The 15,758-nt window shown below is 38.6% G+C and overlaps 1 protein-coding gene across 17 annotated transcripts in view; it reads left to right on the top strand.

Annotated features, from left to right (window-relative positions):
• Nucleotides 1-15,758, top strand: part of Rufy3 (RUN and FYVE domain containing 3) — a 77,174-nt gene that overhangs the window by 46,448 nt on the left and 14,968 nt on the right. For all 17 annotated transcript variants that reach the window (XR_011369993.1, XR_011369994.1, XM_070012702.1 and 14 more), the window contains 8 exons: nucleotides 3,669-3,792; nucleotides 4,669-4,730; nucleotides 7,566-7,631; nucleotides 9,167-9,236; nucleotides 11,576-11,668; nucleotides 12,231-12,314; nucleotides 14,695-14,862; nucleotides 15,648-15,745. Coding sequence is in view for 15 of the 17 variants with exons in the window: in XM_070012702.1 (XP_069868803.1) it covers nucleotides 3,669-3,792; nucleotides 4,669-4,730; nucleotides 7,566-7,631; nucleotides 9,167-9,236; nucleotides 11,576-11,668; nucleotides 12,231-12,314; nucleotides 14,695-14,862; nucleotides 15,648-15,745 (765 nt within the window). In the remaining 2 variants the exon portion in view is untranslated. The remainder of the gene's footprint in view (nucleotides 1-3,668; nucleotides 3,793-4,668; nucleotides 4,731-7,565; nucleotides 7,632-9,166; nucleotides 9,237-11,575; nucleotides 11,669-12,230; nucleotides 12,315-14,694; nucleotides 14,863-15,647; nucleotides 15,746-15,758) is intronic.

The raw sequence follows: 15,758 nt of genomic DNA, 5'->3' as shown, positions 1-15,758 counted from the left end.
GTGCCCTTGTTGAGATAAAGCAGCTGTATTTGTGGATTTTTTTTCTGTATATGTAGACTTATTTTTGGTTCTTCTATTCTAGTCCATTGTTCTATATGTCTGTTTTTTGTGTCGCTACTGTGCTGTTTTTGCTACTATGATTGTGTAGTATAATTTTAAAAGGTATTATATCTCCAATATAGCTCTTTTTGCTTAAGATTGTTTCAGCTTTTGTTTTATGCTTTTATATGTATTTTATGGAGGATTTTTTTGTTGTTGGAAAGGACATTGGAATCTTTATGGGAATTGAATCTGTAGATTGATTTTGGTTGTGCACAATATTTTGCCAATCTATAAACATAGAAGATCTTTCCTTCATCTCATGGCTTCTTCAATTCCAGAAGAAAAGTTTTTTATGGCAGTTTTAGATTCATAGCACTATTGAGCACAAAGTACAGAGATTTCTTAACACAACCACTAACCCTACATATACTTAGCCTCCTTTATTATCAACTTCCCACATCAGAATGAAACATTTGCTGTAATTGATGAACCTGTATTGACACATCATAGTTCACTTTAGCTTTCACTTTTGGGATTATACATCCTGTATATAGGTTTTGAAAAAATGTATAACAGTATGCATCAGTGTCATTATAGTATCACAAATAATCCTTGTACTGCTCTAAAATTCCTCTAGGGCCTCCCTGCCTTACGTAACTCGTGGCCACACTGTTCCTTCTACTATGTCTGTGATTTTTGTCTTTTTCAGAATGGCACATAGTTCTAATTATATAATGTATGACCTCTTCAACTGCATTTAAAGTTCCACCACATCTTTTCTTGGTTTTCTTCATTTTTTAGTGTTGGATAATATTCCTAGAACTATATGTAGCACAGATTATTTATTCACTATTGAATGGTATCTTAGTTGATTCCATGTTTTGGGAATTATGAACAAATATGCTATAATAAAAATCAGCTGTGGCCCTAGCACGCAGGGGGCTAAGATTGGAGAATTATGGTTCAAAGCCAGCCCAGGCAGGAAAGCCCATGAGATTCTTATTTCCCATTAACCTCCCCCCCCCCCCACACCCATAAGTAGAGATGTGTAGAGTGCTAACCTTGAGCAAAAAAGCTCAGGCTTTGAGTTCAAGCTCCAGGAATGGTATCAAAAAGAAAAAAAATGCAACTTTTGAGTGGACATTAAATTTTAGTACTTATGGATAAGTACCAATAAGCATGATTGTTAGATCATACTTAATTGGGTTTCACTGAAATTTTGGCATGTGTATTGGCCACCATAAGCAACATTTGTCCAACAGCTAATCATCTGTGGGTCATCAAAAATTTTTATCTGTTGAGAATTTTGAAGTATATTACTTCTTGGCTTTTTATTTCTTTTTGTTGTTGTTGTTGCTGTTTGCTTATTTCAAACCAGTAATAGTAATTTATTATCATTATGAAACATTATGTACTATATACAATTATATGTGCTATATTTTTGCATAACTGGTGGCACAGTGGGTTTGTTTATACCAGCCTCACAGTACACCTGCAAGTAAAGTATTAAACTATGACTGACAGCTACTGGCTTTTTTATTTCTATTTTTAGGCTATCATCACATGCCCTATGGGATTCTGTGGGATTGGTTGTAGTAAAAGACCAAAACAGGGGCTGGGAAGGTGGCTCAGTGGTAGAGCGCTTGCCTTGCATGCATGAGGCCCTGGGTTCAATTACTCAGCACCACATAAGCAAAAAGAAAAAAAAAAAAAAAAGAGACCAAAATAACTAATCCCAGAAGAATCTCAGGGCTGAAGAAAATGAATTTTTGGCTAAACAAATATATAATGCATCCATGTAGGGGCAAGCCCTTTGATGTGCTTGCTTAGTAGATATATGGACATGGGTTCCATCTCCAGCACAACATACATACAAACATATATACGTATGTACTGTATGCACATAAATGGAAACAAAGCTGGGCATGGTGGCACACCTCTGTAATCCCATCACTCAGGAGACTGAGCCAGGAAGATATTATATTGTAGACCAACCAGCACAGTCCAGGGAGAAGCTGTCTCCAAAAACAGTATAGTTATTTAATAAAAGTTTTATTTATTGAAATAGACACTAATAAAAACTTATTTATTGAAATAGATACTGTTGAGCCCAAGACAAATCTCAAGTTAAACAAAATGGTACAGTCTCTTTAGTATCCCTCAAGGAAACATGTATGTCCCTCATGTCTGAAAGGTCATGTACTTTTTTTATACTAAGTTCTTAACAAATCAACAGCAGAAAAAATTGTATGGTTTCTTATGTGTATCTTTTGCTTGCTTCAATGTTTTGTTTTTTCTGCAGTGAAAACCGATTTTACTTAATAATGAAAGAAAATGATCCCTTAGAAGAGTTTTAAGTTGGGGGCTGGGAAGGTGGCTCAGTGGTAGAGCGCTTGCCTTGCATGCCTGAGGCCCTGGGTTCGATTCCTCAGCACCACATAAGCAAAAAGAAAAAAGCTGGAAGTGCTGCTGTGGCTCAAGTGGTAGAGCGCTAGCCTTGAGCTGAAGAGCTGAGGGACAGGGCCCAGGCCCAGAGTTCAAGCCCCACAACTGACAAAAAGAAAAAAGAAAAGTTTTAAATCATTTTCAAATTATTGTGCCTGTTGCTTATTAGACAACTTTTAATAATTAGTCAAAAATAAGTATGGGTATGGCCCAATGGTAGAATGTTTGCCTAGTATTCATAAGGGTCTGAGTTCAATATCTAACACTACCCCCAAAAAAATATATATATATATTAAATATAATATGTGTAGATGTAATTCAACAGTTTATATGTTTTAAGATGTTTATTCAGGGGCTGGGAAGTTGGCTCAGTGGTAGAGCGCTTGCCTTGCATGCCTGAGGCCCTGGGTTCTATTCCTCAGCACCACATAAGCAAAAAGAAAAAAAAAGCCGGAAGTGGCGCTGTGGCTCAAGTGGTAGAGCTCTAGCTTTGAGCTGAAGAGCTGAGGGACAGTGCTCAGGCCCAGAGTTCAGGCCCCACAACCAGACCAAAAAAAAAAAAAAGATGTTTATTCATTTCATTGAATGAATTTTTTGCTAAAATAGAATATAAAGACATTTTAACAAACAAGCCAAACAAAATTTTACATACATAAAAGATAACAAATTTATCCCACAGTACATGTAAAAGTCACAAAGTCTGATTGCTTACTTCAAGCACACGGTCATTCTGAGTACACCTGTTTTTTTTTTTGTCTGTCCTGGGGCTTGAAATCTGGCCCTGGGTGCTGTCCCTGAGCTCTTTAGCTCAAGGCAAGCACTCTACCACTGGAGCCACAGTGCCACTTCCCATTTTCTGGTGGTTTATTGGAGATAAGAGTCTCACAGACTTCCCTGCCCAGGCTGGCTTTGAACTGTGATCCTCAGATTTCAGCCTCCTGAGTAGCTAGGATTACAGGTGTAAACCACCAGCATCCAGCTTGAGTATATCTTTTTAAGCCAGAGCATCTCATGATCTAGAATATTCTTGTGCCTGTTACCTAATTTTTTTTTCTTTTTTAATTCCATTGTCATGGATGTCCATGTGAAACCATGAGGTGGGATTTTTCTCACCTTACTTCATGATTGTATCACCAGATTTTGAAGTTGTATTGAAGAGTTTTCTGTGAATGTCATTACAGTGAATTCTATGAGCCCAATGCTCTCATGATGGAGGAGGAAGGAGCCATAATTGCTGGTTTGTTGGTGGGTTTGAATGTCATCGACGCCAATTTCTGTATGAAAGGAGAAGATCTGGACTCTCAGGTACAGGAAACATAATCATTTAGCACTCTGAGGATTTGATTTGATTAGGTTTTGTTAGTCAAGTTAGAGGAGATTCTGTGAGTCATAAATCCATTTACTTTCATTTCAATAGGGATATAAAAAATTAGATTTTGTTTTGCTGAATTTTCAAATTCTCAACTTGGCTGTCACCTCTGTGACTAAAAAGTTAGCATTTAGTTGTGAAAGCTCAGAAGCCAACTCTTAGTTTCGAATTCTTTATTTTCTACCTAGATACTGTCATTACTCAGTGTTTGTATGTGTGTGCTTTTAGATTACTTGATTTAACATATAGATTTTTTTAAAAGCATTTAGGATTATTATGGGTAATTAAGGAGTAGTAAATGTAATTCACTTAAAACTGAAACTTATATATGTAGTAATTGTTCAATATATAAAGAGCCTGCTTTCATTATGACTATTTCTTGTCCCTTGTATATGAAATACCATGATGATTTTGTTACATAGTTTAGTATGATTTGGGTTTTTTTTTAAGTACATCACAAAACGATAGTCTTGGGAAAATAAACATATATACATCAAAAGACTAGACACAAATGCTAGCAGAGGTCATCTTGGGATAGTTGAGACTATGCATAAAGTCACTCCTAAAGGTAAATATAAATTCAGTAGCAGAATGCCTGAAGTAAGTAAAAGTAAGTAAAAGTAAGCCATGATCTGGTCTTCTAGCCCTATTAACTTAATCTTGATTCTTATTAACTTGTCAAATTTTGACTATTCACAGTAAAACATTAAATTTTTATCATAAATTCTTGGTAATTGTATTTCCATATTATTATTATAAGTGCTTTGGGAAAAGTCTATAGTCTTATATTAAATTCTGAAAATTTTCTGTAGGTTGGAGTTATAGATTTTTCCATGTATCTCAAGGATGGGAACAGCAGTAAAGGTAGTGAAGGGTATGTAAAACAAAATTTTTTTTCTCTAATACTATTTCCTTTCCTTTTAGTAGTGTTTAAAGTTTATGTCAATATTGATTTAACAGACTTGCCAAAAGAAGTCTTTATGTGGGCTGGGAAGGTGGCTCAGTGGTAGAGCTCTTGCTTTGCATGCATGAGGCCCTGGGTTCGATTCTTCAGCACCACATAAGCAAAAAGAAAAAAGCCAGAAGTGGCGCTGTGGCTCAAGTGGTAGAGCACTAGCCTTGAGCTGAAGAGATGAGGGACAGCGTCCAGGCCCAGAGTTCAGGCCCCACGACCGGACCCCAAAAAAAAAAAAAAAAAAAAGAAGAAGAAGTCTTTATGTTGTCATTGGTAAAACCTTGCCAAAAATTCTTCTTACTACTAAATGCTAAATGATTTTTAGTTGAATGATTTCCTAGTTACCTGGTTCAGGGCAAAAGTTTTTAAGGAAATTCAGTTCTCAAACTGGGCATGTTCTCATAATACTACACAACACAATACTACACAACATTCAAGAGACTGAAGCAGGAAGATCAAAATTCCAGGACCAGCTTGGACTAGAAGAAAAGAACACAACTCCTCATCTCTTAGTTTTTCAAAACATAGATAGGCTGAGTAAGGTGAGATATACTGCCATACTAGCACTTATGAGGCTGAGATAGAAGGTTCTCAAATTTGAGGTCATCTTGTCATGACCAAACCCTGCCTTCAAAAAAAAAAAAATATTCATTATGGTGCTTGGTGATTATGGATCAGAAATGCATCTTATAATCTTTACATATTTAACAATTGAAAGCATTATTACTCTTAATAGGGTCTTCCTTCCCTCCCTCCCTCCCTCCCTCCCTCCCTCCCTCCCTTCCTCCCTTCCTTCCTTCCTTCCTTCCTTCCTTTTTCTTTTTTTTGAGACTCTGGGTCTTTCTATATTTCCCAAGCTGACCTGAAACTGATGGGCCTCCTGTCTCAGCCTCCTGAGTGCTGAGAATAACAGTTGTTTCCAGTGAGTCTGATGTTCTTAACCCTAAACATCAAGCTGATTGTATCACTTGTTCTTCTGGAATTTGTATAGGCATGTAGAATTAATTTAGACTTGCAGCTAAAGAATTAGTTTAGCTTGTATATATTATAGATTAGTTGGTCCTACAAGCAAACCTCTTTTTTTCACACATCATTTTCTCATACATTTGATCTTTTTGAATGCTTTTAATACCATTCACTTTCAATGTAAATAGCACTTAAAGGTAAACCTATAGCCTTTGTGAATATCTGTTACACCACTGTGAATTTAATTTGATTCCTATGACAAATGTAAATTGTTGCTATAAATACAGCTGCAAAATGTGTTCCTATGACAAGAAAATTTTAATCTTTAAGTGTGTGTAAATAGAAAACATTTACCTATATCCTAAGTTATTATTAAGGTCCATAAGCTGTAACAGAACTTTGTTTTTTGGTTTCTTGAGACAGAATAGCTTAGCAAGGCTGGCCTAAAAACCTTGACCTCCTACCTCAGCCTCTCAAGTACTAGGATTGCATATATGTACTGTGTGTGGTTGGCCCTAAAATGGCTTTATTAATGTAGATTTTCTTTTCTTTTTTTTTGGGGGGGGGTGGGGTCAGTCATGGGACTTGAACTCCGGGCCTGAACGCTGTCCCACAGTTTTTCAGCTCAAGTTTAGTGCTCTATCACTTGAGCCACTGCAGCACTTCTGGTTTTCTGAGTGGTTTATTGGAGATAAGAGTCTCATGGACTTTTCCTGCCCGAGCTGGCTTTGAACCACTATCCTCAAATCTCAGCCTCCTGAGTAGCTAGGATTACAGGCATAAGACACCAGTGCCTGTCTACTTTTCTTTCTATTAGTGTGTGTGTGTGCGCGCGCGTGTGCATGCGTGTGTATGTTTCTTTCTATTAGTGTGTGTGCCCGCGTGCGTGCATGTGTGTTTCTTTCTATTGTGTGTGTGCGCGTGTGCGTGCGTGCGTGCGTGTGTGTGTTTCTATTAGTGTGTGTGTGCGTGTGTGCGTGTGTGCGTGCGTGTGTGTGTGTGTGTGTGTGTGTGTGTGTGTGTGTGTGTGTGTGTGTGTGTTATGAGTTTTAAACTCCCAGGGCCTCATTCTGGCTTGCTCTCATTCTGGCTTGCTAAACAAATTGTCTACCACATGAAAACCAGCCCTCTTTTGCTTTAGCTTTGTTTTGGGGTTTGTTATTTAGACTCTTTGCCCAGGACAGCCTTGTCCTATTATTCTACTAATGCTTCCTGCCAAGTTAGGATTGCTATAGTAAACCACAATACTCAGCTTGTTTTGCTGAGATGGAGTCTCTTTTACTTTTTGCTTGGGTTGGCCTTGAACTGTGATCCACCTAACCTCTCCCTCTCAAGTAGCTTGGTTTCAAGCACAAGCCACTGCATTTGGCTATTTTACTTCATTTCGTTCTATTAGGGGTGGGACAGTCTTGGAGTTTAAACTGAGGCCCTGAGTACTGTCCCTGAGTTTTTGCTCAAGGATAGTGCTCTACCCCTTGAGCCACATCTCCACTTCTGGGTTTTTGGTGGTTAATTGGAGACAAGAGTGTCATAGACTTTCCTGCCTGGGCTGGCTTCAAACCACAATACTGATATCTCATTACAGGCCATTAGTACTTGGTTTCTATTCTATTTTTAAGCTTTTGAGTCTCTTGTTGATTTGTCCAAGTAGTGATACATCAAATCTATTTTCTGGCGCAGTATATTAATATCCCAGTTTTCTTGTCATGTTTTATAAAAAATTAGGACAAAAGAAATCTTAATATATCTTCTGTCATTTATTACATTTCTATTTTCTTTCTCCTCTAGGGATGGTCAGATTACTGCAATTCTGGACCAGAAGAACTACGTAGAAGAACTCAACAGACATTTGAAGTAAAGAATGAATAAGTATTCTTTTACTGGAGATTCATTGTAGAAGAGGGGAAATGTAAAACAGTGATCAACAAAGAAAAATTCAGCTAATGTTTGGCAAATATGTGTATAAATCCTGCTTGCCAATCATAGAATTAAACACTGGATGAATAAGACTTCCCTATTTTGGTGACCTTTAGTGAAAGGCAGTACAAGATTATTATGAAATTATAGTTCTTGTAGTTAAATAAATACATTCAATCAAGAATTTAAAAACAAATGACTTACAGAAGTTAAACCCCTACACTGCAGGACTGGTCTTGGGTAACTCACTCATTCATCAGTGTAGTTATTCTAGATTCGTCATATCACTTGCTACCTTACATTTCTCTCTTAACACATTGAATTGATAGCATTAAATTCACCCCCTCTTCATCATCACTTCTATTTATCAAGTGCTGAGTATTTTTAGTATACTCTAAAACATGAAGTTTCCTCTGTATTAAAGAGAGCAATTCAAATGCTAATGATAGCTAGGTATGTAGTTCAAGTGGCAAAGCACCTTCCTAGCAAACATGAAGCTCTGACTTCAATCTCCAGTACTGAAGCCCTTTATGTCCTTGTTATTCTAAAGACTATTCAGAAGAATTATTAATATATCCATTAATGGTTAACTTGTTTATAGGTTGTAGAATTTACATGTTCCATTATAAATGCCATTTTTAATAAGACTTATAATGTGATTACATGAGTATTAATACAAATTTTGATTAATCTTAGTTCTAGCTAACAAACACAAGAACAGTTTGAGTTAGTTTTCTCTGGGAACCACGAACTAATAATGATAATGAAAGCTCAGCCAAGCAAAGACACACCCACAATTGACAATGAAACATAAATCTGACACTACTATTTACTTTTTGCATGTTTTTGTACTAGGGATACCTAACACATTAGGTGTTGAAATGAGCAAATGAAACATACAAGTAAAATAATTTTTAAGAGTTATTGGTACACTTAAATAGTCTATGTAGCCTCTTATTGTCATATATAGGTAAACCTTAAAATTTACAGTGTAGTATATTAGCTTTTCTTCTATTGAACAAATAGTGAATATAATTTTTTTCTTTTTTCTTTTGGTCAGCTGTGGGGCTTGATCTCTGAGCCTGGGCACTGTCCCTGAGCTCTTCAGCTCTACCACTTGAGCCACAGTGCCACTAACAGTTTTCTGGTGGTTAATTGGAGATAAGAGTCTCACGGACTTTTCTGCCCAGGCTGGCTTTGAACCTTGATCCTCAGATCTCAGACTCCTGAGTAGCTAGGATTATAGGCGTGAGCCACCAGTGCCCGGCTGTGAATATAATTTCTAGTACTGAAGACTTACTCATTAAGTTAAGGCCAGCGCATCCCTTTGTATACTACCTTAGTGCCTACAAGTTTACCCAGAATTATAGACATTAGAAAATGAATGGTAAGCACGATATATGTATTTAAAAAGGAAAATATGGTATTGTTCTTTAAAAGAGATCATATTGGGGATTTTCTTCTCTTTGTAGTGCTACTGTAAACAACCTTCAGACAAAAGTAGACACATTAGAAAAAGCAAACACTAAACTGACTGAAGAGGTAAGTATATGGGAAATTCTTAATATAAAATTGAAGAATGTCCAATAGTAGAACCTGTGAAACACTGGAAATGATTTTATTGTTCAGATAATGTGTACTTCAGTATATAATTCCTTGTCCTAATAGACCAGTTGGCTTATCCTAGATTCTCATTTTCTTAGTTGGACTACACAGGCATATTAACCTGGCTAATCAAGTACCTTTTATGTGAAAATTTTGTCTGGGCAAGTCAGCAGTAAGTACTTAGCAGATAGCATGACACTCATTGTTTATTCCTTCAACAAACATTTTAAGCATCATTTATGTACTATGTGTTCTAGACTGGCAAGCTCTGGGCCCTCTGTTATTTTTTCCTTGCAAAAGGTAAGCAGTACTGGTCAGATTACTGACTTCTGCTTACATGCCATGTGACTTACATGTGCTCCTGACTAAGTCAGTCACCTGACCTATAAGATGCAGCGTTTCCTCACTGGCACACGAGGGTGCTGATACTTCCCCATTCAGTCTCATAATTATTCTGAACGTCTGATATGAATGTAAATGTGAAAACCTTTAGAAAAGTCCCTGAAATAAGAAGAGAAAAGAAATAACCTCAAGACTTCATGCTGTCTTGCTTGGCTTCTTCCATCAAAGCTGGCACCATACCTCTACTTCCAGCCTCATGGAGTTTTTTGGGTTTTTGCTTTTGTTGTTCTTGTTGTTGTTGCCTGTGGGGCTTGAACTCTAGGCCTGGGCACTGTCCCTGAACTCTTCAGCTCAACGCCTGTGCTCTACCACTTGAGCCACAGTGCCACTTCCGGTGGCACTGAGGAATTGAACCCAAGGCCTCATGCATATGAGGCAAGCACTCTACTGCTGAGCCACCTTCCTAGCCCCCTTCATGTTTTTTTTTTTTTTTTTTTTTTTTTGTCGGTCGTGGGGCTTGAACTCTGGGCCTGGGAGCTGTCCCTCAGCTCTTCAGCTCAAGGCGAGCGCTCTACCACTTGAGCTACAGCGCCACTTCCGGTTTTCTGGTGGTTTATTGGAGATAGGAGTCTCACGGTCTCTCCTGCCCGGGCTGGCTTTGAACCGCGATCCTCAGATCTCAGCCTCCTGAGTAGCTAGGATTACAGGCGTGAGCCACCAGCGCCCGGCTCCCCTTCATGTTTTATCTGATTAGTAAAAGCAATTTTTCCTCAAAGAAGGTTAAGTTAGCTGGGCACTGGTGGCTCACGCTAGTCCTAGCTCCTCAAGAAGTTGAGATCTGAGGATCCCAAGTCAAAGCCAGACAGGGCAGGAAGGTAAGTGAGACTCTAATCTCCAGTTAACCACGAGCAAACTGGAAGTGAGCTGTGGCTCAAAGTGATAAGAGTACTAACCTTGAGCAAAAGAGCTGAGGAACAGCTTCCAGGCCCTGAGTTCAATCCCTTAGAACAACAAAAAAAAAAAGGTTATGCTGTCAGCAGATTAGATTGTTTAGAATCTTAAGTAAAATTATCCAGGTTTCAAAGACTGTACTTTCTCTTTTTCTAATTATAATGGTCCCATTAGGTACAGTCAGATTTTTTTTTTTTTAAGGGAAAGGGAGGGGGGGGTCAGTCCTGGCGCTTGAACTCAGGGCCTGAGTGCTGTTCCTGAGCTTCTTTTGCTCAAGACTAGCTCTTTATCACTTGAGCCACAGCTTCACTTGCAACTTTTTTGGTAGTTAATTGGAGATAAGAATCTTACAGACTTTACTGCCTGGGCTGGCTTTGACCCACCATCCTCAGATCTTAGCCCCCTGAGTAGCTAGGATTACAGGTATGAGCCACTGGTGCCCAGTTGAGGAATCATATTCAGAATGTCTTATGGAGGATTCACAATGGTATGAAATAGCTTCTTTATTAAATATTTTAGAAATAGTTATTCTTACTCAACAATAATCTGTTAACATCTAGCCATAGAAAAGATATTTCATGGGGCTGGGAAGGTGGCTCAGTGATAGAGCGCTTGCCTTGCATGCCTGAGGCCCTGGGTTTGATTCCTCAGCACCACATAAGCAAAAAGAAAAAAGCTGGAAGTGGTTCTGTGGCTCAAGTGGTAGAGTGCTAGCCTTGAGCTGAAGAGCTGAGGGACAGGGCCCAGGCCCAGAGTTCAGGCCCCATGACTGGACTCCCCCTACCCCCCCCCCCCCAAAAAAAAAGAAAAGAAAAGAAATTTCACAATAAATCACTAATAGAGCCAGGCATGGTGACAGAAGGCTGAGGCAGAAGGAATGAGCATGAAAGTGATGGCTAACAAACCAAAAGCTATTTCCTACTCAGTTAATAAAAGAATAAAGTATCATTTAAAATTGATATCAACAAAACTTTTATCAACAGCTTGCTGTTGCAAACAACAGAATCATTACCCTACAAGAAGAAATGGAACGTGTTAAAGAAGAAAGCTCATACATACTAGAATCCAATCGCAAGGTGAGTCTTCACTGGGTTCATAACATATTCACAGAGAGCAGGTGAGCAATAGGAAGGAATCTCTAGAGGGGCCACAGACGTTTGCACACATCACTCACACTGTCTCTTCCTAGCCTCCATATGCAACTGGGGTTTGGGGGAGCTATGTTCCCTCACCTTCAACATGTTCCACTTCCCTGCCACTTACATGTTTAGACCTCAGTAAAGACTAGTTCTTGTTTTTATGTACTAATGATTTTCATTGCATCCAGCAGTAATACAGAGAATTATTTTCACATTATGCTACTGTTTTTCAGAAGTGGTACCCCTACACCCAGCCACTATGCTTTCCCATAGGATCTCTGCCTTCCAAATAGCCAGGATACAGGCTTAAGAGTAATAGACTGGACTTGAGTTTTGTTTTGTTTTTTATTGTCCTAATTCATTTTTATGTCTGCTTAGTTATCACCATTTTTCTTTACTAAATAGCAATACTAGTATCTGCTACTAATTTTATATCAGTTATTTAAATGCATCATTTATTTAAATTATTTAAATATGCACTATTTTACTTGTTTTCAAGGGTCCTAAACCAGACAGAACTACAGAAGGACAAGCACTAAGTGAAGCAAGAAAGCACTTAAAGGAGGAGACACAATTACGGCTGGTAAACTCTGCTTAAGTTCTCATAGCTCAGAAAAACATGGAAAGGTACTAGCCAACTCAGAGGTGGAAAGGTACTAGCCTGCTTAGAGAAGTCACCTGACAGGCAGTGATTGGAAACATCATAGCATTTTACTGCATTTTTTACAAAGTTTATAAAAATTTTCCTGGCTCTTTTCAACCAGCATTCCCTGAATGTCCACAACAGCAGTAAGATTTTCCAGGCTTCTTTTTTTGGTTTTAAAACTATACAATCCCCACTCTGGCCACAATCCTCATCTCTGCAGTAATCCTGATGTGTCCCTCGGGAGGAGGCAGCTGCTCCTCCCATACTAAGAATCATAAATAGAGAATTATATGCTTATTTTTAGCTTTTACTTCTAAATTTATTCTTTTTTTCTAAATATATATTTTTTTATTGTAAAGAAACTGTACAGAGGGGTTAAGGGTTGCAAGGTAATGAGTATATTTCCTATCCAGCATTATTACCCCCTCCTTTGTTTTTCCCCTACCATCCCTTCCCTCCCTACCTCCCAACTCCTCCCTCCCCCTCCCTCTAAATTTATTCTTGATCTTAGATGTAAATAAGTAAGTTTATCATCCAGTATTACTCTTATGTGTTGTTTTATAAATTAAAATATACATATAAATATATATATGTTTATAAGACATTATGATTTATAAAAGGGTAACTCATAGTACCACTAAGAATGAGGAAAATCATGATGAAAGCCCCCTCCATTATACATCAATATAAGTACACAATTAAAAAATAAATGGGGAAAAGTTTGATAATCTAGGGTGTTTTAATTTTACTAAAAAGTTATTGCAGGGGCTGGGAAGGTGGCTCAGTGGTAGAGCGCTTAACTTGCATGGTTAGGCCCTGGGTTCGATTCCCCAGCACCACATAAGCAAAAAGAAAAAAAAAGCCGGAAGTGGCGCTGTGGCTCAAGTGGTAGAGCGCTAACCTTGAGCTGAAGAGCTGAGGGACAGCGCCCAGGCCCAGAGTTCAGGCCCCATGACCGGACCCAAAAGAAAAAGTTATTTTAGATTAACAATATATAACAGAAGTTCGGGTTTCCTGAAAACACAAGTTGGTTATCTTAATATCTTTAAAAGAATTACTATTTACTATCTTGTGTTAGTAAATCAGATCCTAAAGTATGTTTTTAGAGGTTTCCTAGTTAAAAAAAAAAATGTTAGGGCTGGGAAGGTGGCTCAGTGGTAGAGCGCTTGCCTTGCATGCCTGAGGCCCTGGGTTCGATTCCTCAGCACCACATAAGCAAAAAGAAAAAAGCCGGAAGTGGTGCTGTGACAGCTCAAGTGGTAGAGCACTAGCCTTGAGCTGAAGAGCTGAGGGACAGCTCCCAGGCCCAGAGTTCAGGCCCCACAACCAGACCCAAAAAAAAAAAAAAAGTATTGTGAGAAGTAGTATGGTAATTTTTCGCCATAATCATATGAAAACTGTCTCAGTTAAATGGAACATAACACAAATTTATATTTTTTTATATTTCTCTATCCCACTAAGATAAATATTAAGAAGGCAAGAAACTAAGAAACTAGGCAAGTTCCAACATATACACTCAGTACAACATGAACACAGAAGAAACTCAGTCTTTTTTTTTTTTTTTTGGTTGGCATGGGGCTTGAATTCTGGGCCTGGGTGCTATCCCCCAGCTCTTCAGCTCAAGGTGAGCGCTCTACCACTTAAGCCACAGCGCCCCTTCTGGTTTTCTAGTGGTTTATTGGAGCTAAGAGTCTCACAGACTTTCCTTGCTCGGGCTGGCTTTGAAACGTGATCCTCAGATCTCAGCCTCCTGAGTAGCTAGGATTACAGGCTGAGCCACTGGGGCCCAGCTGAAACTCAGTCTTTTGTGTCTTTTTTTATCTAAATAATGTTGTAGTATTAATGGTTGAACAAAAAGAGTTTCATCTTAAGTGGACCTAAAAGTTCAGTTAGCCATGTTGACCTGGAGATGTTACCTTAGGAACCCAGAGTGACTTATGAATCCCTGGGCTCTTGAATGTATCACCACCATTCAGTTTTGGTACAGTTTTCAGTTTTATTCAGTCCTGAATGTTTTAACAGTTTTTAGATATTCTGGTAATGAGACTTACTAGTTATCTTAATATCTGTTAAAGTGTGTAATTACATTCCTTGGCCTGGCAAGTTTTTCAGGTTTGTATGCTTTGGTCAAATGTTAAAAGTCCTACCCTATATATTATTCTTGTTGTCATTGTCTCTGGAAATGGATGATGGTTTCTGACTTTATTGCCAGAATATTCAGACCAGAGGGTTTGGGTCAGCCTTTTCCTATGAAATGTTATGATTTGTACCTAGTTAAGGAAAGAGTGTAAGCAGTGTTATTTATCTTTGGGGACAGGATGTTGAAAAAGAACTGGAAATCCAGATCAGCATGAGACAGGAGATGGAACTTGCTATGAAGATGCTGGAGAAAGATGTCTGTGAGAAACAAGATGCCCTGGTGTCTCTGAGGCAGCAACTTGATGATCTCAGGGCTCTCAAGCATGAATTGGCCTTTAAGCTACAGGTAGAGGAAATATGATGAATAGATACATGGTCATTCTGAAATCTTAGAGCTTCCCTTCAGCCCTTCTTGTTTTATAAATGTAAGAGTCACATGTTATTTTGAGGCCAGATGCCAATAAACTACCTTTTAAGAATCTATTAAGTCAGGTGCTAGTGACTCACATCCATAATCCTAGCTACTCAGGAGGCTGAGATCTGAGGATAAGGTTCAAAGGCAGCCTGGGCAAAAATGTCCACGAGAGGGCTGGGAAGGTGGCTCAGTGGTAGAGCGCTTGCCTTGCATGCATGAGGCCCTGGGTTCGAATCCCCAGCACCACATAAGCAAAAAGAAAGCCGGAAGTGGTGCTGTGGCTCAAGTGGTAGAGCGCTAGCCTTGAGCTGAAGAGCTGAGGGACAGCACCCAGGCCCAGAGTTCAGGCCCCATGACCGGACCCCAAAAAAAAAAAAAAATGTCCACGAGACTCTCATCTCCAATTAAATACCAAAAAATTCCGAAGTAGAGCTGTGGCTAAAGTGGTAGAGTGTTTTCCTTGAGCAAAAAAGCTCAGGAACAACATCCAGGCTCTGAGGTCAAGCCCCAGGACCTACAAAAAAAATCAAGACCATTTTTCATACAAAAGATCTTTTATTCTATGGCATTGTGTCTATTCTCTAGCCTAACAAATAGCTGGTGTTATAATAAGGACGTATATTAACAATATTAGTTTTTAACTAATTTTTTCCATTGTGAATTTCCCACTAATCATTAAGTTAAAAGCATATGTTTTATATATCTTTTCCATACAGAGTTCAGACTTAGGAGTAAAACAGAAAAGTGAACTAAACAGTCGTTTGGAAGAGAAGACTAATCAGATGGCTGCTACCATTAAACAACTGGAACAAAGGTAAAAGTGCTGT

This window comes from Dipodomys merriami, unplaced genomic scaffold, assembly GCF_024711535.1.
Source record: "Dipodomys merriami isolate MVZ:Mamm:240054 unplaced genomic scaffold, mDipMer1.0.p SCAF_9, whole genome shotgun sequence".
Classification (NCBI taxonomy): domain Eukaryota; kingdom Metazoa; phylum Chordata; class Mammalia; order Rodentia; family Heteromyidae; genus Dipodomys; species Dipodomys merriami.
Note: the sequence above shows the minus strand (reverse complement) of the source record. Positions and strands in the feature narration are given on the sequence as shown.